At 38.4% G+C, this 24,389-nt stretch overlaps 1 protein-coding gene and 1 long non-coding RNA gene across 2 annotated transcripts; both read right to left on the bottom strand.

Annotated features, from left to right (window-relative positions):
• Positions 1-1,594: 1,594 nt before the first annotated feature.
• Positions 1,595-5,859, bottom strand: LOC140925556 (uncharacterized). The gene is made up of 3 exons (XM_073375493.1): positions 4,130-5,859; positions 3,607-3,889; positions 1,595-1,660 (listed from the first exon to the last, which is right to left on the bottom strand). Exons 1-3 carry the CDS (start codon positions 5,857-5,859, stop codon positions 1,595-1,597), a joined length of 2,079 nt encoding a protein of 692 aa, XP_073231594.1.
• An 8,200-nt stretch (positions 5,860-14,059) lies between these two features.
• LOC140926582 (uncharacterized) lies at positions 14,060-20,072 on the bottom strand. Its single transcript, XR_012164448.1, has 2 exons — positions 19,872-20,072; positions 14,060-14,342 (listed from the first exon to the last, which is right to left on the bottom strand). It is a non-coding gene; the product is annotated as an uncharacterized lncRNA (long non-coding RNA).
• Between the last annotated feature and the right edge of the window lie 4,317 nt (positions 20,073-24,389).

Raw genomic sequence — 24,389 nt, 5'->3', positions numbered from 1 at the left:
AATTTTTTCCTTTTTTTAAGGCATGCTTTAATCCGGCTGTTTCGTCTTCGCATAGCATTTCAAAGCTTCCGCCGTTTTCCTAACTTCTGCATTTCCAGAAACAGCTGAGCAGACCGCCGCTGTCTTTACCGATGACGTTGATCGTCCAATAATTTTTCTATTATCGGACGATTGATTGGCGCTAGAATGATAGCTGTTACATGTAAAATTTGTTACAATTACTGCGAAATAAATAGAGATATTGCGGAATGTTTATCGAGTTATTAGTCACTTTTATTGTTTGAGGGTACGCTTGGGGCTGATAGTTCCTACTTTTATGTCGAGTATTACATTTAAAATCGATTTTTCAAATTATTAAGTATTATTTACCTATTACAGGATGCTGTCATTAAATACAAAAAGTTTCCCGTTGTCCGGCAATTAAAGAAATACTATAATTGTCTGTAATATTATAAATAATTTAGTGGCCCTATTATATTGTGATGCAGCATTTGCGTGATTTACCATGCACGTTCTTCGTCGTGTGTCTAGGTGTCTAGTGTTTGCATGTTACATAACTCGATCGACTCTAACACTTTGATAAATACCCAGACATTCTTCATTAGAGCGTTGTTGCTGAGCTTAGAACACCAAAAACAACTCACTCACGTTTTGCTTTTAATCCTTCTTGATTTAAAAGTCTTTCGGTGATTAGACATTGACTCTCAATGGCTCAGAAACTTAGTGGAGAGGTGTTTCAAACGCGGACTTTTTTTCACAAATACACTTGCAAGTACAGTTCGGCTGGGCGAAGTTGCTCTTTGAGTTCGGAAAGCGACGATTCCTTAAGCACGCAAGAACTATCTAAATCTTACAGCATGGAGCTTTGTCGCATCGCCCGTGTCATGTTCCCTGATTTCTTCGACACAGCAGCTATGAAAAGGCCCCCCCGCAAAGAGTCTGGCAAGAGGAATGTTCCCGGCTGCCCTGAGGCTAGTGTTTCATCTGACGATATTTTCGACGACAAGATCAAGATTTGGTTGATGAACGAATACGGATTGTTTATGTATTGACTACATGTCTGTGTCTACCTTGGTTAAATATAACTTACAAGTGGTTTGCGTACAGTTAGTAGTTATGGACGCTAACTCAGTAAAGACAGAGGTAGCCAGTGCATGCATTGGATGTAAACCATAATTATTGTGCGACGAAATTGAAGCATGTTGACACAGTGTCTCTTTGATACTAGTTGTTAGATGTATGAAAAGTGTAAACAGTCTCGTTTTTTAAGGCAAATGTTAAATGCTCTGTTTAGTGAAAGCGTATTTAACTGCTCTTGCTAGTTTATAGACGATCTTCTTTTTGTAATTTTGAACAAATTCTTCAAGTAGAACATATCAGGAACCTCTTGTTGCAAGAGGCAGCCAATTATCTATTTTCAAGGTTGTTGAAAGCACGAACGAGGACCTGTTTACTTAGAATTAACCCTTACTAGCAAGTTTTCGGGGCGGGACTGCAATCCGCGAGCTCCAGATTGCCAGACCAGCACGCAGACCACTCCGGCAGCCACGATGCCCCCGGTTTAATTTTTATCAAATCTTATTCGTATATAATCTTAAGGAACTGTGCAACGATTGTGACCTATTCCAAAATTGCTGGTTTGTCTTTTCTTCAGGTTTGTCTGCAAATGGTAATTAAGGGTCTTATTCTAAACCTGATAACGAAAGATTTTGTGAAACATTTATATTAACTATTAAAACATGACGTTTCGGCGACGACATGCCACCATTATCAAATGCAAATGAAAGAGACTATGAAACGATATATTTAGGAAAAGAAGGTGCGAAACACAATATTAAATTTGAAGTACAAAAGAATGAAATAATTAAGAGAAAAGTTTTGCTAACGAATGAAACCGCCTGTAAAACTGTTATATAATCTCTAAAATTAGAAATTCATACAAAAGTGAAAAACTCGTCCTTCTCTAAAAGTTGTCAGGATAAAAAATATAGAAGATTATTAAAAAGCTTGAGGAAAAATACATTAGTAACGCCTCATAAAAAAGGAATTAGCGAGATTTATATCACTGAGGATGGAGCTGTGCTTCATTAGAAACTAAAGGTTCAGCTGTCTGAGTCGAAAATCGCAAGTATATTATTCATGCTATAAGTCAGCCCGGCAGGTGGGTTTGCTAGCTGACAAAAGAGAGATTTTAAATAACTTGACACCACGCAAACGGAATTCGAAAGTAGGCGATAGTATTGCTAAAAGTTAAAAGTTATCTTGGAAAAGGTCCTTTTTTAAGGAAAGGCAGTGGACTGTAGTCGTTTTAACGAATACTTACTAGTGTTTATGGTAAAATTTTAATTGCTGTGAATGCTTTGGAAGTCAAGGTGTTAGGTTTGGTTCATTGTGAATACATAAGGAACTTTCGGTGAATTGACGGAAAGGTTGAATATTCCGTATTATTTTAGAATTTCCTTCGTCGCTTGGTCAATAATAATAATAACAATCTTTTAATAGGATGCTCCATCACAAGAGTGGTTTACATAGAGGTCCTAATTACGAGATGTATATTATATAATACAATTAAAATATAAAAAGGTTAAGCTAAAATCGATATATATGAAAAAAAAAAAAAAAAAAAAAAAAAAAAAAAAAATTCAAGCTAAAATCCAGTTACAGAAATAATCAAAACATACACACTACAAGTACTCAATTATAAAAAGCAGAAAAAAGACACTTCTTAAAAATTGGAAAACTTGCTGAGTTTCTTACAGTTCTCTCTAATTCATTAAAGTCTTTGAAACAGTGGTACCGCGAACGTTGTTTTCCCCAATTATATTTAATTTTGGGGAGCTTGATAGTATCGTTATTGCGCGTATTGTAGGAATGTATATCACTCTTTCTTACAATGTCCAAAGAATGATTAAGTTGGCCATTAATACACTTGTATGCATATATACATCGATGACATTTCCTACGTTCTTCAAGATTCAGCCATCTCAAGACAATCAATGCATCGGTGGATGAGGAGTGAGGTGATCTATCTAATATCAACTTAGCTGCTTTGTTTTGGAGAATTTGCAATTCCTTCATAAGTGAGACATTGTCCTTGTCACCCCAGACTAAATCAGCATAATCAAAAATAGGTAGCACTAAGCTATTATAAAAAAGTAACCGGGCATCATAAGGTAAATAATACTTAATCCTACGTAGAAGACCAAGGTTTTTATTAACCTTACATGAAATATACTCAATATGGTCGGACCATGTGAAAGTTGAAGACAACATAACTCCCAAATATTTAAAACTACTTACAGAATTTATATCAGTGTCAAAAATAGATAACGTGAAAGAGGAAATACCAACAAGTTTCCTATTACTGCCTATAATCATGGATTTCGTCTTAGTAAGATTTAAAGTTAACTTATTTCCATGTAACCACTGGGCAACTTTCAAGAGATCATCATTTAGTGCCTCTTCTAACAGGTGTGGCTCTTTAGCAAAGTAGTACAGGACCGTGTCATCAGCATACAAAGTCACTTCGCAATTCTTTATAACCAGCGGAAGGTCATTAATATAAACCAAGAAGAGAAGCGGTCCTAGAATGCTCCCCTGTGGTACCCCAAAGGTCATCGGGAGAGGGTCAGACACAGCATCGCTACAGGCAGTCCGCTGTTTACGATGATTCAGGTAAGACTTGAACCACTGTAGAGTGCTGGGCGAGACATTGATAGCCGACAATTTAGATAGCAAGATCGTATGGTCAACGGTATCGAATGCCTTGGTCAGATCTAGGAACACTGCACCGCACAGTTCTCCACTCTCCATATGCAATAGGACCTCATCTGCAAAACTGGTGAGAGCCGATGTTGTAGACAGTTTGGGACGGAAGCCAAATTGTTTGCTTGAAAGGAGATTATTTGAATTCAGAAAGTCATAGAATTGGGAATGGACGACTTTTTCCAGAATTTTACTCATTGTTGGCAGAATAGAAATTGGGCGATAATTTGACGCATCTCTCCTATCTCCAGTTTTGAAAAGTGCAGCAACTTTCGAGCATTTCCATATTTCAGGAAAATTGCCAGTGCGAATAGAGAGATTCAGTAACTTGGTGATCGAGGGACAAATAGCACGCGCGCCATACTTTAAAAGTCTCGCACTGATGTTGTCCAAGCCAATAGCTTTATTTGTCTTTAGAGAAAGCAGATGCTTGAGTACTGTTTTCTCATCAACTTCGTCAAGCGAGAAAGACTGTAGCATCGTGGCCGATCTGACTGGGAACATAGCAGCAGCTGATATTTTATTTGCAAGACTTCTGCCAATGGATGAGAAATAACAGTTGAGCACGGATGCAATAGAGGCTGGGGTGGTGTGTTCAACACCATCAACTACGATACATTGTGGGCTCGAGGATTTAGTCTTGCGCGAAGACACCTCATTCACCGCCTTCCAGATCTTTCCTGAATCCCCTTTAGCCTCTAAAATCAAGTCACAATAATACTTGGATTTTGCTGCCTTGACTTCACGATTGACCCTATTTCTTAACTTTCTATAGCGAGCCCAGTGAAAAGCAGAATTGGTTTTCACGGCTTTACGATGGTGAAAATCACGATCCTTCATCACCTCACTGATTGTATCATTCAACCACGGGAGCGGAACACCTCGTATTCTTCGCCTTTTCACGGGCGCATGCAGGTCAGCTATTTCAGAAAACAAGTGATTCCAAATAAACACGGCGTCGTCGATGTCTTCCTCGTTTTCAATGATGTGCCATGGGACGTTATTCAAGTCCGCTAGGAAGGTGTTCGCATCAAAGTTTTTATAAGAGCGGTATTCAATTGTCTTCGGTGGTGCCTTAATTACACCTGCTTTTAAAACACAATAGACGAGGTAGTGATCACTCAGCGAAACAGGAACAACACCGGAGTCATTGATGCGGTGATCATTGTTCACTAAAATCACGTCAAGCAAGGATTGACAGGTTTCCGTCACTCGGGTGGCCTCAGTAATGAGTTGCGTAAGATCGTGTGAAGTTGCAAATTTTTTAAGCTCTTGTTTTTCTTTCTTTCTTGAAAATGGCAGCATATTTGCATTTAGGTCGCCAAGAAGCACGAAATCACATTTTTCCAGGTTAACTTTCGTCATAGATATCTCCAAGTTTGAAATAAAGTTCGCAAAGTCAAAACCGGGGGCTCTATATGCACAACAAATCAATACTGGGCGACATTTAGTGCGCGATAGCTCAATCCATAGACATTCATTTGCGGCTGAGTAAAGATCATTCCTAACACGAAACGGCAAGCCTTCCTTTACATAGATTGCTACTCCACCAAAACCTTCTTTGGCTCCAGACCTATCCAGGCGAATGCAATTATATCCTGGAATAATAACATGAGAGTCTTCATAGCAGTCATCCAGCCAAGTCTCACTGAGTGTAAGAATATCGATCGTTCTGTTATCCAAACCCTCCAGGCGCAGCGAGTCTGATTTGTTCCTCAAGCTTCGAATATTTAGATGAGCAAGCCTCAATCCTCGTGAACTCCTAACATCCTCCAAACTCCTATATCCAGGGTTGAGTTCAACATCTCCGGCAAGCGCTATTAGAGCCAAGGCTAGAGAGCCATGAAGTATAAGCTTGCACGTAATAAAGCCTTTCTGGAAAGCTCCGACTGCTTGGTGTTTTGCTGGACGCCGTGCCAGAGAGTGAAAAGATTGAATTTTAATCCTGCAAGCTTCTTGGGAAGCAAAATATAGGTTGCTACTATTGCTTAGTGGCTTCGTTGATGATTTGTTTTGTTTTATGCCATTCAAGATAAGAAACAGGCAGAGCAGGAGGCCAAAATTAACGGACAACGTGGTAACGCGTCCAGCCATCTTGGTATGCATAATAACTTCCACTGAACGAATAAAACTTGGATATTACTCGTAAAATTCCGAAAATAAGCCCCTCCATGTATAAGCCCCTCCAAATATAAGCCCCCCAAACTCGTAACGCAAAAAACCCTCCGTTAAATCGCCCCACCAAATATAAGCCCCCCAGGGGCTTGTACTTGGAAATTGCCTTCAAATACAAATAAAACAAAGCAAAAACCATAAATTTCCTTCCAACTATAAGGCTAGCCCAATCGATTTAGAAACGCAAATTTCCCTGCGTAGATTAGCCCCTCCAAAAATAAGCTGTTTTAAAAGAGCGTTTGAAAAATATAAGCCCCGGGGCTTATTTTCGGAATTTTACGGTATTCTGTTTTCGGAATAACGACACAAGCCCTCCATAAATTTGGCATCTCTAAAAAAAGGTTTGGCAGCTTACGCCCTGAATCTAAGGGTTTGGGTAAACATAATGAGGACTGACTGGACAAGGAAATTACTTGGCGTGAGAGCAGAATGGAAAAAATGAAAGAAATTTGTGTAGATGTCGGCACGTGACATATAAACGAGAATACCCATAAAATTGGTTTGAAACGTTAGCAGGACCTTCGGCAAAAAGTGGCTCCGGGTGGGTCGAGGTCTATATTTTGTTAAAGAATGCTGTTTTAGGGTTAGGGTTAGGTTAGTGTTAGGGTTAGTGTCAACCCTAACCCTAAAACAAGATTCTTTTAAAAAAGACAGACCCCGACCCGGCGTTTTACTGACACCCGTAGGGAAAACCGGATCCAACGAATTTTTGCTTGTAGAATCCGGAATCCTGGGATTTGGAATCCGGAATTCACTTACAAGGATTCTGGAATCCAGTAGCTGGAAACTGAAATACACAGCGTGGAATCCAGCGTCCGGTCAATACTGTCTTTTTATTACCTCACATTGGAGGATTTTTGGGAGCCGGTAAAAAGCCAGTCAGTTTATGAAACAAAATGTACCCCGACCCAGACCACAAGGATTCCGAGCGCTTTATAGCTTATGTCTATTCAGCTTTCCGGCGTTTCTAATCCGTGAATTCAAAATGATTTACATGTTAGTCTGTCTCCCTCTTTCATTGTTTTGGAAGGGATTTTTATCAGAGCGGATACACTTCTTAACATATAATCGCTTGAAGCGTGTCGGAAACTGGAGGTGACATTAACGGAGTTTCAAGTATTTTAGTACCTAAAATTGAAACCAGAAGCTCACTATTGGGAAGTATTATAGTTATCCCCAGAAGTTAATTAGAGGTAAATGATAAATCCATTTTCCGACGAAGCCATCTCCGCTCTGATACAAATCCATTCCAATATTTTTTCCAGTTGCTCAATTTTTCAGTGATTCAAGTCGTGTTATTGGTACTCTGCCTTCACCGTTAAAATTAATATAATAAGTGTATTTTGTAATTTAGTAGAAAAAGCCTGCGTTACAAGCCTCATAGTTGTTTCTGTGGGTTTTCTTACCATATTCTTACGAATCTGTTTGTTACTGTATCATTATAAAGTGGCGAAATAAAAAAAGACAAAAACAAAACGCAGACAAACAAGTAAATCATTTCCATTTCCCGAGTTGGAATGGATAAGCTACAAAGGGCTTGGGATCCCTGTGCCCTGATCCCCTACATACCCCACTGAATTTCCTCTCCTCTATTTTCACGTAGGAGATTAGTTTTACCAGTGATGGACGCCCTTGCACGTGTATAAATTGAGCTTGCTTCCATGTGGATATGCTTATCAACGTTTATGAATTTTTAAAGCGTTTTTGACGTTTTCTTAAACGCAAAACTCAATTCGACCAAATAAGGTGAGGTAATGGTGCCCAATTGCAATGTGAGGGTCTTCACATGACATCACGGCAGCCATATTGATGTTCCAAAACAATTATAAAACGGCGGCCACGTTGGTGTACCGAGAAAAAGTAAACTTCGATTTTTGAGCCAAAATTTTCTTGTTAGGAAAACGCTGAGTTCACGGAACGGCTTCTTCTACGCAAATACACGGGAGTTGTAAACAATCCATTGAGCACAAAACTCAGCTACTGTATTACTCAGCACGGTATTTAGTCTTGTATACCCTGAAGAAGGCAGCATTGCCGAAACGTCGGTTAACATTCTTATAATAACAGCGTCAGTTTTACAATTTTTAAATTAACAAAACTCAGCTACTGTAAATTGAAAAACGTCGTATTGAATCCTTCCGAGTCTTTTCTTGCCTTAAAAAAGTCAGCCCTAGGATTTTGTCGACTTTTAAAAGATCGTTCTCTAAAAAAAATGGGAAAAACACCGAGCTCACACATTATCCACTCGCTAGGAGGTGAATATTGTTGAATCGTCCGAGATAGCGAACCAATCAGATTGCTTAAATCACCAAGATCACTTGACTGTGTATATACTAAATGCAAATAGCCACAATAATTGCGGTGTTTAGAGCAAGAAATCGGTGACCAACGGTCATTCAGATGAATGAAATTTCATATTTTCACTTTTCCTAATAGTATAATCTCTCTAGTCTGTCAAAACCTTTGGTTATTGGATCCAAACAAATTTGTGATAGCAAAATATTGTTTCGGTATGCATATGACCTTTCATGTATTTGATAGAAATAATTTTAATAATGATTATGATGACGGATGAAGGTCTATACATTGTTATATGCAAAGTATAAAGGATTCCACTTGTAGAAATAGTAAGTAACTTTATGTAGCGAGGGTAGCCCATTCAGCAACGAGGCTGGTATCCCTGATAGAGGGTGTGAATGGGGTTAACCGACTAGCGACAAAGGGGAAAAAATATTACCGACTTTCGACAAAACGCGAAAAAAATTACCGACTACCGACAGGAAAGTTATTAACCGACTACCGACATGGACCGACATTATCTATATTTTTTTCAGAAAGAAGAGTATATTGTTTTTTTTTCTACCTTTCTAGGAAGTAACCAAAGATACCACGTCACAAGTCTTTTTACAAGTCAGTGCCACAAAACGAGGATATTGAAATCGGTTTGCAGACCGTATGCCAAAAATTTTTACAACCCGCCTAGTCCTAAACATTATATGCGACAAATGCTTAGATTAATCCTCAAAGAAAATTCTTTCCAGTTCAATGGAAAGCTCTACCTCCAAACCCACCGTACCGCGATGGGCACAAAGACAGAACGAGAACGTCAGTTTCGGCAGGAAAAAGGAAACTGAAGATGCAATCGGTCGGTAGGTCGACGACGACGACACTGAATGTAAACACAAATGAAAACTGTGATGTTCGTTCGCAACAAAGTTTTTCGCAATGGCGTCTTTTAAAACAATGCAAGATCTAATGTTTAAGCCGTACGTCTAATTTCATTGACGATGGAGAATTTTTTGTGTTGTCTGACCTTTTCGAGTGGAAAAACACCTGCTTTCCGCACAAAGATTATTCAACTTTCAACCTGAATGAGATGACCGAGTCCGAGTGTTTGTCAGAGTTTAGATTTGGAAAAAGAGACATTCTGATGTGATAGCTGTTTTCCATATAAAGTTTATTCCTTCTATATTAAAGATATATGATTTGCCTTACCTAAATACGTACAAATAAATTTCTCACTTACGAGTTCGCTCGCTCGGCCTCCCCAGCTGTTGTCATTCTTCGAAGTAAAAACAATTCATTTTTAGTCTTCATAGCCAATAACATCACGGTTTAACTGACAGACGACTAATAACATCGCGACGTAACTGACCAATCAGATCAATAACCAGAGTATAATAAGATCAACTGACGTAATACAACTCACTTTGACTCTGAAGATGACTACCGCACAGGTTGTCGAAACGTCAGTCACTGTCAACAACAACAGTCCTATTCAGGACTACGTTCACCCGGACGATCAAACTCAACCTACTTTTGAAATGACTCCTGGGTTCAAACCTTTCACAGTACATTTTTACTCGAATTTTCAATCAACATCGCTTGTTAGGAGAAGAAAGGAACGATATTTGGATTTACGAGAATAAGAAAAAACAAAGGACTTCAAAAATCGCTTAAAACAGTGGATTTATGCACCTATCAATGTAAAGCCGGCGGGGGGGGGGGGGGGGGAGGCAGGGCATGGGGTGGGTATTTGATTGTCTTTGTTGGCCCTGGGGTAGGGCATTTGACTGATCTTGTTCTCCCGGGGGCGGGGGGATATTTGAATCTTTCTACGCCCGACGTGGATATATTTGACTGCCGACTTGGGCGAAAAAGACTGGTACCTAGCATCTGTTTCTCGCTGCCACGAAGGCTGAGTGGATTTCACTGTTTTGTCTTCAAATTTCATTTCATTGAGCGTGTTGTTGATCAATTGAACCTCTTAATATACTGTGGTATCAAAGTAAACGAAAGTAAAGAGAAACCAAGTCGATTTTTGCAAGTACAATTGATTAGTGTATGGCTCATTCGCTACAATCAGTGTAAACTTACCAACTGACTCTTTTTTTTTTTACCCTTTACTAAGAACGGTATATTTAAACTTACAAAATGTGGACTTTCTCCTCACGGTTTATATATTCTGCGCAGTGTAACACGGATATGGTTAAAACGTATAATTGCAGCTGTAACAGGAACATGTATCTTTGGTGATGCAGCAACGTTTATAAAAGATTACAGAGTTTTATTTGGAGGTATTTTTATTGTGCCTTTCTTGGGTTGTGCCTTGGGATTGACAGCAATGTGCAGCCTGGGGTGGGGAAATTTGGTTGCATTTGACTGGAATGATTTGCCCGTGGGCAGGGAATTTGATTAAAAAGTCAAATCCCCACCCTACGCTCTGCCTCCCTCCCAGCTGGCATTACATTGATAGGTGCATTATACCTGCCGAAGCTTGTGGATTGCAGGACGACGTGATTGTACTTTGTTTGGCGTCGTCGACGACACCACGACGACGAAATTTGCGCAGTACACTGTAACTCACTTCTGGTCGTCGTCGACAAAGTCGTCGTCGTGGTTCTTAAGTTCCCTAATACCAGCCCTTAGTGTCTACTGTAAAAGAAGCTTTAATGGAAAAGTGGAATCTCATACAAAACTAACCGCTACTTTGCTAACTTTTTAAAGAACCACCCCTTATTTCCTAATAGAAAGGAAAACCATGGCAAAGAACATGCTTGTTAGAGCCAAAATATTAAAGGTCAACTCACGGTTTCACGCCGGTATAGATGTGCAACCTGTCACCCCTAGCAGTTTTTCACCAAAAATAATTTACGTATCCAAAAGGTTAGAGTGGGCGTTTCCCTCTGTGTCTAATTAACCTCTCTTCATTACTTTTTATGGTGCCCTGTAATCAACAGGGAAACCAAGTTAGCATTTGCAATAAAAGCTTTGGTGAAATACACTATCATGTTGCATAATGAAGTTTAAGTTCAATCAGATGATGCATTTTTACAAGTTTTACATGTTTTATAGCGATCAAAGTCTTGAAACTGAGTGAAACGCGCAACAAATATTAATAATTAACATGCATTTTTACTTATTAACTGAGATTAACCGACAACCGACAAAGATCGAAAATTTTAACCGACTACCGACTAAGTAACTAAATTTTAACCGACAACCGACAAGTGGACCCCCCAATTCAGACCCTGAGCAACACTTTTGTTTTACTCTGATTTAGGATAAGCCTTCTTCTTTTATCCGGCATCGTTCAACTCGATGTAAATCAGCCTGTACTACCCTAGATCTCTCCGACGAGCAAAGATTCGTAAAATATATTATAGTATCATCGGCATACATATTAATCGAACAGTTTTCTAAACACTAGGGGCAGGTCATTAACGTACAAAACACAAACCAGAGACCCCAAAATTGAACCCTGAGGGACGCCAAAATGGATGGCTCGGGTTGATATCCTGTCATTTGCAAATTGCACTGTTTGAGTTCGTGTGGTGAGATAGTTCTGGAACCAATCGAGACTGCCTCCTCTGACTCCGTAGTGCTCTAGCTTAAAAAGCAAGCATTCATGGTAGACTAATTCGAACGCTTTTTTCAAGCCAATAAACACAGCTCCTGTAATCATTTGCCTATCCATATGTTCCAAAATATAATCAGTGAGGTAAACTACAGCAGTTTCAGTAGAGTGCGGCTTCGTTCGAAAACACGGTTCAGTTAGACTGACAGGTATTCGTGTTCTGTTAAAAAAAGCCAAGAATTGTACTTGTATAGTGCGTCCGATAATCTTTGACACCAGGGTAAGAACTGACATCGGTCGGTAGTTATTCACATCGTGTTTACTTACATTAACAAACGTTTCGGCACTTTGTTTATACTTTGATGAGGTCAGCGCAATCCTACAAGCATTACATATACGTGCGCCTTTGTCCAGGGCAAGTGGGAAGATGAAATTTGATAGTAGCTCGTGGTATGTTAAAGCCGGTCTACTTCGCTTTTGTGGAGACCATGTTAGAGTTTTTTTTTTTTTTTTTTTTGCAAACTACACATTTTGTATCCTGGCTCCAGAGGTCCGTTCTCAAAATACCTGGGATGAAATAAACCGTGCTTACGGTTGATATTAAAAGTTCTTTCTCCTCGGCCGCTTCGCGCCTCGTTGACGCGCCTTCGCCACGAACCATCTGTATCGATAAGAAACAAATTTCCTCTGGAACCCAGGGTACACATTTTGTTTAATCACGAGCATATTTGCCATGACCAACTAGCAAAATAATCTCGATGATAGGTTTGAGACGCGCCGTTTTGATGAAGGCAGACCCTGCGGTGAGCCTCCATGAAAATCGCTTGTTCAGCGGTCGCGCATGCTCATGCAAAAAAGACCCCTCTTGCGTTACGCAACCTTTTGTTACTTCTCAAGTGAAGCTCTTTGTTTGTTTGAATGGCTTTTTTGTGATGATAATCGCGCTTTTTCATTAAGTCTCCTGTAGTCGCTCCTCGTTGACGCGCCTTCGCCACGAACCATCTGTATCGATAAGAAACAAATATCCTCTGGAACCCAGGGTACACATTTTGTTTAATCACGAGCATATTCGCCATGACCAACTAGCAAAATAATCTCGATGATAGGTTTGAGACGCGCCGTTTTGATGAAGGAAGACCCTGCGGTGAGCCTCCATAAAAATCGCTTGTTCAGCGGTCGCGCATGCTCATGTAAAAAAGACCCCTCTTGCGTTACGCAACCTTTTGTTACTTCTCAAGTGAAGCTCTTTGTTTGTTTGAATGGCTTTTTTGTGATGATAATCGCGCTTTTTCATCAAGTCTCCTGTAGTCGCTCCTGTAGTCGATTGACTACAAACTTGCTAGATAGAAATTGCAAACTTTTTATTATAAACAAACACCTGGAGTGACTTGTAAACACTAACATAAAGAAAAACGACAAATAGATGAAAAATGTGTATTGCCCAATACATTGCCATTATTACATGGTCCAATAAATACACTCCCTTTGCCCCTCAAATACTTTGAATAACCAATTTTTCAAGAGTTTATCTCGGGACTTGAAATCATCCCAAGAGAAATTTAAAAAAGCAATACTGAAACAACGTATTGATAAGTTGTTGTTTCATGTAGGAAATCACTCATTTGTCAGGGAACCCATTTAGGACTGACTGTGGTGGATACCATGGCGATGTCAGTCTAGGTGTAAGAGCTCAATGACTTTTTCTTGCCAAACCAGTTGCTTTTCATTCAGAAACGGCAAAAGATTAATTTACGCTCTGGCAAAACGATTTTTAGACGTCGGGGCGGGCTGCACTGTTCAAACGGATAGGTTAAGATAGCCCAGGGTTAGTGCGGAATTTTAATTCAGATATAAAAGCCTTAAAAAGGAAATTAAGTTTAATCATTTTTGTCTACAATGTGATGATTGGTTGCTCTGAAAAAGAATAGAGAAAATTATCCTGGAAAATAGTTTTGACCAAAAAAAAAAGAAACCTGGATAAAAATCGACCTTCGAGCAACTCAGGGCCCGGAATAGTAAGCGTAGCATACCGTATTTACCCGAATAAGCGCCGCGGCGCTTATTTAATTTTTCGTGTCTCATGTGCAGCGCTTATTCAAGGGCGGCGCTCACTAACTTTTCCACTCCATGTGCGGGGCTTATTTTTAGTAAATACGGTAAACTATTTCTGCTTGTGAGTGGCCGGATACGGTCTTGTTCAGGAAGATATACTCATGAATTCGGTTCAATCGTATCGTATCAGAATGAAAATCACAAGAAAGCTTTCAATCAACATTGCTTTACTTCTTCACTTTTTACATTGCATTTCAATTTTACAGCTATATTAATTACACGCCACATTAGCTGAAGGTCAATGCCGTGAAAATTAAGCCCCCAAATTGTATTTGAGAGTAGGATATTCGTGTCATTCTCCGCCTCTTTGTGCTTCTGACTCTTTTTCGAAAACGTCTTCCAGAACAGCTTTTCGTGTCGGCCTTTTACTTTCTAGCTGACAAATCTGCTTGGTAACTTCACATATACGTGCCAAATGTCGCGCTGCCTGAAACTGGAGGAAAAAACAGTCGTCAAATAAGCTTTACTTAAAAGCTGTTTGCAATAAAGAGGGATAATTAATTAACTAAGTTATTTCATATACATTTGTCACATTTGATCTATGCACATCATATTTCCTTCAATGAGTTACAACCCTAAGTGACAGACGCGCCCATCTATGCCAGGTTTATATTGATAGACTCCGGAATGAGAATCACCCCTTGCATTTTATGCTCCCCAAACAGGAGGAGGTTGTGCATAATTATAATCTTAGATCTGGCATTAGCCGCTCCACGCGTCCCACCTGTAGGACCAAGCGCACGCAAGAGTTTGTCACGCATAAGTATACCTAGTGGCTTGTACAATTGTATTTTCTAGTACCTATTGGATTTATTGTATTATATTTTAGTATTACCGTATTTATTCGATTAACCGCCCTTGGCGCTTATTAAATTTTTGGACCTAGAGAGTGGGCGCTTATTCGAGGTGGGGGCTTATTCGAAGCTGGGCGCTTATTAAATTTTCACCATTTTCAGCAAGTGAAGTATGTTTATTTTGCAACAAAACAATAAATGCTAATAACAAAACGCGAAGAAGTAACAAAGCAAGGTTTCTCTAAAATACTCTGAAGAAAACTGCGTCCTCGGGGAAGTCTCTTATTAGAATTTATTCACTCAACTAGGTGGGGTGGGGGTGAGCGCTGAGCGCTTATTTGAGTTTGATTGGGAGAAGGAGGGGGTGGGCGCTTATTCGAGGCTGGGCGCTTATTAACTTTTTCTGCCTTTAGGATGGGCGCTTATTCGAGATGGGCGCTAATTCGAGGTTGGGCGCTTATTCGAATAAATACGGTATATGTTTTGTAAATAGCTCTGTAGTTCAGCCATTCTGTATATTGCTGCAATGAGTCTTAATAAACAGTCATTATTATTATTATTATTATCTTTTTCACAGGAACATATGAACCCGTAATTGACCACCTCTCAACATTAGTTGTTCATAACTTAGTTGGTTAGAGCGTCGCACCGGCATCGAGACGTCACGGGTTCAAATCCCGTTGAAGTCCTGATCTTTTTTTTCAGGCTCCTTACGCAATTGCATAAATTGCGTTCACAACTGCGAGGAACATTCTTCATCTGAAAGACGGTTAAGTATCATATTATGATTTTAAAATTTAGCTGGCTCAATCAAATCCCATTAACATGATAAATTAATGTTCGTTGCACATACAATTAGATATGATAATAGACAAATAGGGCCTTAAAGACTGAATTAACTGGAAATTACGAAAGAATGGCACGTTATAACAAATAATATCCAAAATAGTGAAAAAACGTAAATCTGAATTGCTGGTTTTCACGGTATCACACTATCAAAAATCAAAATCATAACCGTCCTATAGACTAAGCCCAGAATCTTGTAAATGAAAGGAGGTAAATAAGGAAAGACCCACGCCAAGATTGGGGTCGATGCCATTTTTCATATGCGAGAAATTTGCAGAACTGATCTATCCAAATTTGTAAAGATGTATGGAGACGCCTTGCTGGTGTCCCTCTGAGGGGCACCAACATGGAAACCGAGGGGAACACTGTTATGTCACTGAGTTTTGCTACGAAAACGTGAATTCATCTCTCGAGAAACTCATTAACACCATTAGTAATGTTTTACTTTTACACTGTTCAGATAGCATCATCCCCCAAAATGTCACCTTAACCTATATGACAGCGCTCCCGGCCGCCACGTAAAAAACACGTCACTCAAAAGGTTAGAAAATCAAGCCTACTCTATCACAGAACGAAGAACCCTTTCAAACTGAAAATCTGTAAATAAGAGCCGCTCTAATTTTTCATAAAAGTAAAGACTCAGGAGGATCGATAATTCTTTCCTTTGAATTTCAATGACGTCATGTGAAAACCAGCAAAACAATGTCGTGGTCAAAAACTGCTAAGGAAAGTCGAGAGAGAACTTGGAAGACTGCTCTGAAGCTTGGGCGTAGCTGACTCGTCTAATACTTCAGCCGAAAAAGGAAATTGTTTTGAGTGAACTGAGAAACTTCGCATCCATGATTTAAGCAAATTCAGTTGTACTATCCTTAACAATAATAAACCAAAGTCGAGCTGTCTTAGTCAAAACCTCAGAACAGAGAAAATACCATAAAAACAAAAACTAACAACTAAAAATAAAATAAATCAATGGAGTGGAATAGGCACAGAAACTGAGCAGGATATTTTGATTCAGTTTTTCGATTAAAATATCCTCCAGTTCTCTAAAGAAAAGTAAATTTATTTATTGCTTTCGTACGTTTAAAGGAAATTAAAAATTGAGGAAATTAGAAAAGTGTGTTTACAATAAGCAGTTCTGCTTTGCTCGACAATTTAAAAAAGGAAACGTGATATTTTATGCAAAATAGCGGAAAAAACATCTGAAACTTTAATATTCACTTGGTTTTATGCTATTATTCTCGAATTCCTCATTAGTCACTGCTGACGTCGTTGCCGTTAAAAGCGCGCTTTACGGATCAAGTGACATGAGATAATTTTGACTTGATGATTATGATAACCCAAAGTTATATTCGGATGATATCAAGCCGAATTCAAGATGTACGTAATATCTGCTGTCCTCAGGATAGACTTAAAAGATAAAATAATCTAGCTTGCACGAGACATTTCGTGTTACACGTAGATGCATGTCTTACCAAATATTAGCAAATACTACATAAATTGAGCCTGTGTTACAGAACGTTTATATTGAACTGTAATAAATTGACCCTTTCCTCCTAGACTAATATTGTTTAATGTTTTGACGACAGCATTGGTGCCCCTAACTTTTAATCTGTGGGCGAAATCCTATGAACCATTCACATGAAACCTCTTCGCCAGCACGTTTACGTAGTTTTATGTATTTGTTAGGAATTTACAAAGAGAACATTGAATTTTTGCCAGATTTATTGAGATGATATACCCTATTCACACATATTTGTTTAGTATAGCATCGGATAGATATCCTCAGTTGTCGTTCAAAATCATACTCATTGTAGGACGTTTCATTCGATAGCCTTCTAAAACGGAAAATGACCGTCCTTTAATGAGAAATGTCGTTAATTTCCTGGTGTTATTCTTTGAAAGTCTTTTAAGATTTCTGAAAGGTACCGTTAAAACTAAAGTTTGTAAATTATAGCGATAACATATTTTCCTCTGAAATGATGGGTCACGGAAATAATCAGAACACAAATGATTGAAAAGATAAAACTATATTAGCTTTCACTTGCAATTGATTCCCTTTAAAAGCCCATAAATGTATTTTAGCACTGTACAAGTAGCGGGGTGCTATGACATGCGTTTTGCTGAACGTCGTCGCAGGGTAACCAAACATTCTTGGCATATCACTCCCAATAAAAACCATAATTTGAATCGCAGCCACTGTCGCGCAAATGGGTTAAGGGTACTGTTATTCATTCATAACAACCATTTAATCATTCCAATTTTTGGGCCTTTGCTCAACAAAAACCGAATCTTCGGAATACCGCTCTCGAAAATGATTTCCGAAAATGAATAATTGAAATATATCGCCTTCACTAAAGTCCTAAATTTTTGCCTCACCGGAAAAAGGTCTCATAAATAAGTCACGAAAATCTTGAAGTAGTAGCTGTGCTTTCATACTGAGCTCCGTTGGGCCTTAACAACCTCATGAGGGTACAACTTTCTGTTTTACCCGAAGAAGCCTACTTCGTTACCAACAATGAAAAAAAGAATTGAAAAATCAATTTTGACAGTTACAAATAATTTATTGACTATCAAATAAAAGGTCACTGATTACAGTATCGTTGATCAAAAATTAGTTCCGCTTTCCGCTTTATATAAAAAAGTTGTCATAGAAGAGGACCTTGAATTAATTATCAATGTGACCAGTATCGTAGCAAGAGGAGAAAAAAATGCTTCCTTTCTCTGTTACAAAAAAGTCATAGTCACCTGAAACCTAATAAAACTGTTACACAGTCGTTGAAAAGAAGTAACAGAGTAATTAGCACTAGAATCCTCAGTGAATCGCTGACTTTTTCAGCTGCTAGGATAGTTTTGGGCTTCAGATTTTAAAATCGTAAGCTAATCGGACTAAAACGAACCATTAAGATTTCATGTCACTGTCTAGATAGCCTGATAATTTTTTTTAGTTCATGCTGAAGCCTAGCATTTAATATAGTTGTTTTAATTTGTGGGTGTTCAGAACTGGGTTCCGAATCTCTAGAATCAAAGGATACTCTATCGTCAGACGGGGTATATTGTTTGTAGAATTCTAGATCAATCACAATGCAACTGCGGGGTACCTTTCGTAATTAAACTTCCCGTGTTGTTTTGATGACGCAGCAGCAGCGGCAAAACGCAATTGAGACAAAAGTTTGAGGGGATAAGTTGGGAAAATATTTGGCTTTGTCGCCTGTTAGAATTAAAAACACTTACTTATAGATAAGTTGTAAGTAATGCTAGGGGTATCGAACGGAGTTTAATGCCCATCAAACGAAATTGCTAGTACTTTTGAAATAAACACAGGCAATCTCACTACAAACCAGGGAAAGTCTGGTTAGTGAATCGGGAGAGCATATAGCTCTGTTAGGATAATCACACCTAGTATAGTCAAAGACAGAACCTCGATTCTGCACTTTGAGTCTGATATGTAGTTGAATGTTTTAATAGTAACTACTACTTTGAGCGTGAACTTATTAGTGTTTTGTTGTTTATATTTGTTTTTGTCTTGAAAACCCCATCATCTACTGTACTGCATAATAGCATCGTATCAATTAGCGAAAACAGCATAGTAATATACGTACATAATTGGTTAGAATTAATGAATGCACCTAGCATTTTTTTTTGTATATTTTTGCTTGAAGTTTGACTTAAAAAAAGTTTTTGTACTTCTCGAAAGAAAAAATTCAAATTGTATTATGAACAAAAGTCTTATTGAAACTTTTATTATGCCCAAAACAAAGAAAACAAAACAAGCGTGTTCGCTATTATTTACTTTTAAAATGAAAATTAAAAACGATTTTGTGTTTTTATCTTTATATAGGCAAGGCGCTGAAAAAGAAAAACGTAAAAAGGTTGGAAATTAAAGGTTCCACATTAGCCGATGTTAATTTTTTTTTTTTTTACTTGCTCTCCAGTGAGGGAGTGTCCAATACTAGTTTCTGATATTTTATGGGCGCGGTCCAGTAGTAATACATTTTGTTCCTGTGAACTTTAATGTCAAGGCTATAGATTTATAATTCAACTCATTTTGTCTAGTTGTACGAATAACTCGTTATACAAGTTATTTCTTAACTCTAGGGAGTTCAAATAAGAGAGCGAAAACTAAAAAGCGTGTATCGAATGCAAGAAAACTGGCATACTTCAAATATTGCAAATAACGGTATTGAGCTTTTGGGCCAGTAAATAAATAGATGCCCACGTTCGAAAAAGAATTTTGAGATGAGTTTCTATGTTGTGTTTGAATTTGAGATATAATTTCTTGTAACATTTGTTAAAAAGTTGCGAAGATTAGAGCAGAGCTTTACCTGGTTGTAATCCCTCTTTTTAATGTTTCCTGCACCAGCCGTAAAAGCGTCGATTCTCCGGCACAAAACAACAGCAAGTATGACGGTGAAGAGTAGAAAAGTAGTCTTTGAATTCATGTCTATAAAGATAACAGTTGGTATGCACCCGGGTCAATTTCAGGTCGATTCAACCGGAAAAAAGTGAAATACAGGGGAGTTGGTGATCACCTTTTATGCCTGTTGTCAATAATGGTTCGTGTTGATTGTGGGTTTTTTTTCAGGATCGGTTCTTTTCAAACAGTGCACTTTCAATGTACCTAATAGCTCATACAATTGTTGTTATGACTTGCATTCGACAATGAAAAGACATTTTTTCCGTTTCCGAATCTATGGGCCGCCGGCCAAAGCAATTAATGCTACCAATTCAGTTGGCTCTCTACAGAGAAATTGATTGGAAAAAGCACTCGTGATTTAGTATATGTGTAGGGATATTTAAACGGTGCGTTTGCCATGCCATTACTGAATCGTCTTTGAATCTGCTAAATTGATCGGCCTTTGCTTTAATGGAATTTTTAAGGAAAGATAAATCATTGTCCGTTGCCCTCTTAGCATACTTGATTTTGCTTATCATGCGCTAAAGAGTTGTTCTTTTTCCTGCCCCCCCCCCCCCCCCCCCCCCCCCCACACACACCCACAACTAAAATTGCTTCTTTACGATGACTTGAGCTTTTTTTTCTTTTTTTGCGGGGTAAACTACTAAGGTCGGAAGAAACATTGAGAATATACTGAACGCGCACGTAAAGTTATGACGTTGTGTTCATATTTGTGCCTCAGTATACTTGGTTGGCGATAATGGATTTCTTTAGAAAATCTTGAAATAATGAAGTTGATTTAAAATTTCGATAATATTGAAACCTAGATTTCAATTAGCTTTGTTTTGTTTCCAACTAGTGGCGCATCGGGGGTTAAGGCGAAAAAACTGTTTCAGACCTTTCTAGTCCAAGACGGAAAAATAGTTGATAAAAGGTACTGAAAACCTTTCAATACAGTTTGTTATAAATAAATTTATTCATTCTAAACGAATGTTTCGTGTACACTTAATTGAAACAATTGTAATCAGTTTGCTTTTATCAGTTGTAATCTTTGATAATGTTCTTTACCAAACAGCTCTTTTTTAAAAAAGAACTGTTCAATATCTGTAAACAATTTTTTTATTCCTTCTTTCTCTGCAGCTTTCTATTGTAGGTTCTCCAGAATCAAGAAAAAAAAATTGAAATACAAACTATTTTCGTAAGGGATTTGGTACCTTTAGCCATCTCTTCCTGTTTTGTTTTTAATTGAAGTCATTACGTTTTGCATATAAAAGAAATTTGGAGTAAATTTGGAAATGACATTTTGTTGATTTCTTTCCCTTTTATTTTCAATGCCATACTGAGAAATGCAAGCAAATTTGTTGCAATATGTACTTCCACCAAATGGAATCTCCAGAACTTCTTATCATTTGAGGCATAACTAAGTGGATAATATAAGGGCACTGTCGGGTCGCGTGTCAGTCGAGCTTCTCAAAGTTATCACACATTTTAAGTGAAGATTTCTAGTAAAAAATTCTGCCTATTTTTATCAGAGGTAAGGCGTACACAGCTTTGCTTCTTGGTCCCTGTCTTTTTTATTCTATAAATTCTGGGAAATTGATCTTAGAAGAAAGTAATTATTTATTTAGCAGTTCCTTGAAGTTCTTCTTTTTAAGATCCTTCAGGACCTGTTATAACATGAGATCATTATAAGATACTTGTGCAGATCTTCAAAGATCCTTGAAAATCCCGCAAGGTTTTTCACCAGGAAAAGCGCCTGTGGATTTTGCACGACTGGCTCTAAAGAATTACTTATTGCTATAGACTTTTGCTTGCGGAAAATACAATTTAAATTATTTGCGTGAGTATTATGTGGTGTGAACCAGTTGTGAACTATCATGAAGGCAATTAATTTCTGGGGAGAGGGGTGGTTAGGTTTGTCTGAGGAATTTCATATCACCAGATATTTTTGTCCAGCATGTTTTGGATCAAAAACCCTATAACCGTTATTTCCTATTAACGTGAAATATAAGGTGTTTTTCATGACCGAAATTCTCAGCCACAAAATATAATTATAGTTTGTTATCTAATGATATGTGAAATATCTACATATTTTACCCCGATAATTTGAAGGATTGTGGGAAACAAAACCAGTCAGTCTTGATGTTGATGAGAGTGACTCGTAAGTCCTTTTTTATCAGTCCACAACTGGAAATAAATGTAGTGCATGTTGTAGTTTTCATTAAACGTTTGAATTCCTTATGTATCGTTAATTTTTATCCGACCATTAAAACTTAATGTTAACCGAGATTTTCCGATTCACCACGATTTTTTTAAGTATAGACTTTCGGATTTTATGTCGAGTTTTAATTTTGTTTATTTGCAGAATGTAAGAGAATTCAATGAAGTTATTGATAGATATGATTAGAAATTAGAGTAGTTATTTGCAGGTTCATAAAAATAAATGCCTTAACTGTCTACTATCGAAGCAGGGTTAAATAGGGCAATTATATTTAGCGGGCTAAAATTGATATTGATTTAAGTTTTCCCTGTTGAAGTTGTATTTTAGATCACAGGATACCTCAATCTACAGCATAGATTCGAGGGAGCAGGGCTGTCAATAGGGAACTTAAGAACCACGACGAAGTTCACGACGACGACGTCTGTTGACTGGGAAAGGACTGGAACGAGAACGTCAGTTTCGGCGGGAAAAAGGAAACTTAAGATGCAGTCGATCGGTAGGTCGACGACGACGACACTGAATGTAAACAAACATGTAGAAGTGGTACAACTGTGATGTTCGTTCGCAACAAAGTTTTTTCGCAAAGGCGTCTTTTAAGACGATGCAAGATCTTATTTTATAAGCCGTACGTCTACTTTCATTGACGATGAAGAATTTTTAGTGTTGTCTGACATTTCGAATGAAAAAATCTCTGCTTTCCGTACGAAGGTTATTCAATTTTCAACCAGAATGACATGACCGAGTCCGAGTGTCTGTCAGAGTTTAGATTTGGAAAAAGAGACATTCCGATGCGCTAGCTGTTTTCCATATAAAGTTCATTTCCCATATATTAAAGATATATGATTTGCCTGACCTAAATACGTACAAATAAATTTGTCACTTACGAGTTCGCTCGCTCGGCCTGCACAGCTCAGTGTTGTCTTCGAAGTAAACACAATTCATCAGTCAAATTTTCAATCAGCATCGCTTGTTAGCAGAAAAAAGAAAGGATACCTGGATTTACGAGGTGAAAAAAATACAAAGCCCTTGAAAAATCGCTTAAAAACAGGGAGTTATACCTGCCGAAGCTTGTGGACTGCAGGACGACGTGACTCTACTGTGTTTGGCGTCGTCGACGACACCACGACGACGAAAATTGTTAACCGCGCTTGCGCAGTGCACGGTATCTCACTTCCGGTCGTCGTCGACAAAGTCGTCGTCGTGGTTCTTAAGTTCCCTAATAAGGGCCGGTAGTCGACCAAAACCGCCAGCTACTTTCATCTCCCTCTACCATAACTGCTAACAAAAAATAAGCACCATCGAATAAAATTGTAAAGCATCCGTTCCCAGGTTTGAATGACATTGAACGCATATTTAAACAGGCAGAGATCTGTGAAACGTTCGAACCGTGCGATGTCGTGGAACGCCTGGGACATTTCGACGGCATTGTTCCCAGTCTTGCATGTATTCTCGATGCATTCTGACGAAACAACATGGCATCCGCGGTGGAGAACCTCTTGAAAACCCCTGGAAATGGCATTTCCAAGACTCTAAATTTCCCTTCGAAGTGTTTAAAAATAGAAAGAGAATAATCTACGAAATATTTATTAAAGAATAGGATTTTACCTCGCCTTTAGTTTTTGAGGCTAAAGTTGCCCTGCGAAACCGCAAGAAACGTTACCAAATACGCTGGGCATGATGGTATTGAGAAGTGAAGATGCTATTCTGTCGTTTCAAGATGGCGCAGATTTGGAACCGACAACCTCTTTTCTCGATAACATGCACAGACTACGCAATAAATCACAGAACCCCCATCGACTCGATAAGGAAGTGTCGCCATCTCCTTCGTCAACGCAGCTAACGAAATTAATTTAAAGGTTCTTCTTTTTAAATCAGGTAATTACGTGACGTGTAAAATTAATTATAAACCAACACTTCTTTTGCCGATTTCTCGCGCTTAGGAACATGCAGAGACTGCCCACCAAATCACAGAACAACAAACGACTCGATTAGAGAGCACCTCCTTCGTCGACGCAATAAGTTAGAACAATTAAAAACTAGTTTATCTTTTAACTTGACTATGCATGATTCATTTCGGCGGTTGAAAATACATGATGGCGTATCCAATATGGAGGCCATAAAGAATCTGGAAATATTCTTTTACTTCATTAAACATTTGACGTGAACTTTCTTTCAGAAATGTGAATTGAATTCCCATTTCCAAACAGGTTATCTCATTTAAAAAAT

Source organism: Porites lutea, chromosome 2 (assembly GCF_958299795.1).
Source record: "Porites lutea chromosome 2, jaPorLute2.1, whole genome shotgun sequence".
Taxonomy (NCBI): Eukaryota; Metazoa; Cnidaria; class Anthozoa; order Scleractinia; family Poritidae; genus Porites; species Porites lutea.
The sequence above is the reverse complement of the archived record's forward strand: the minus strand, read 5'-3'. Positions and strand labels throughout refer to the sequence as shown.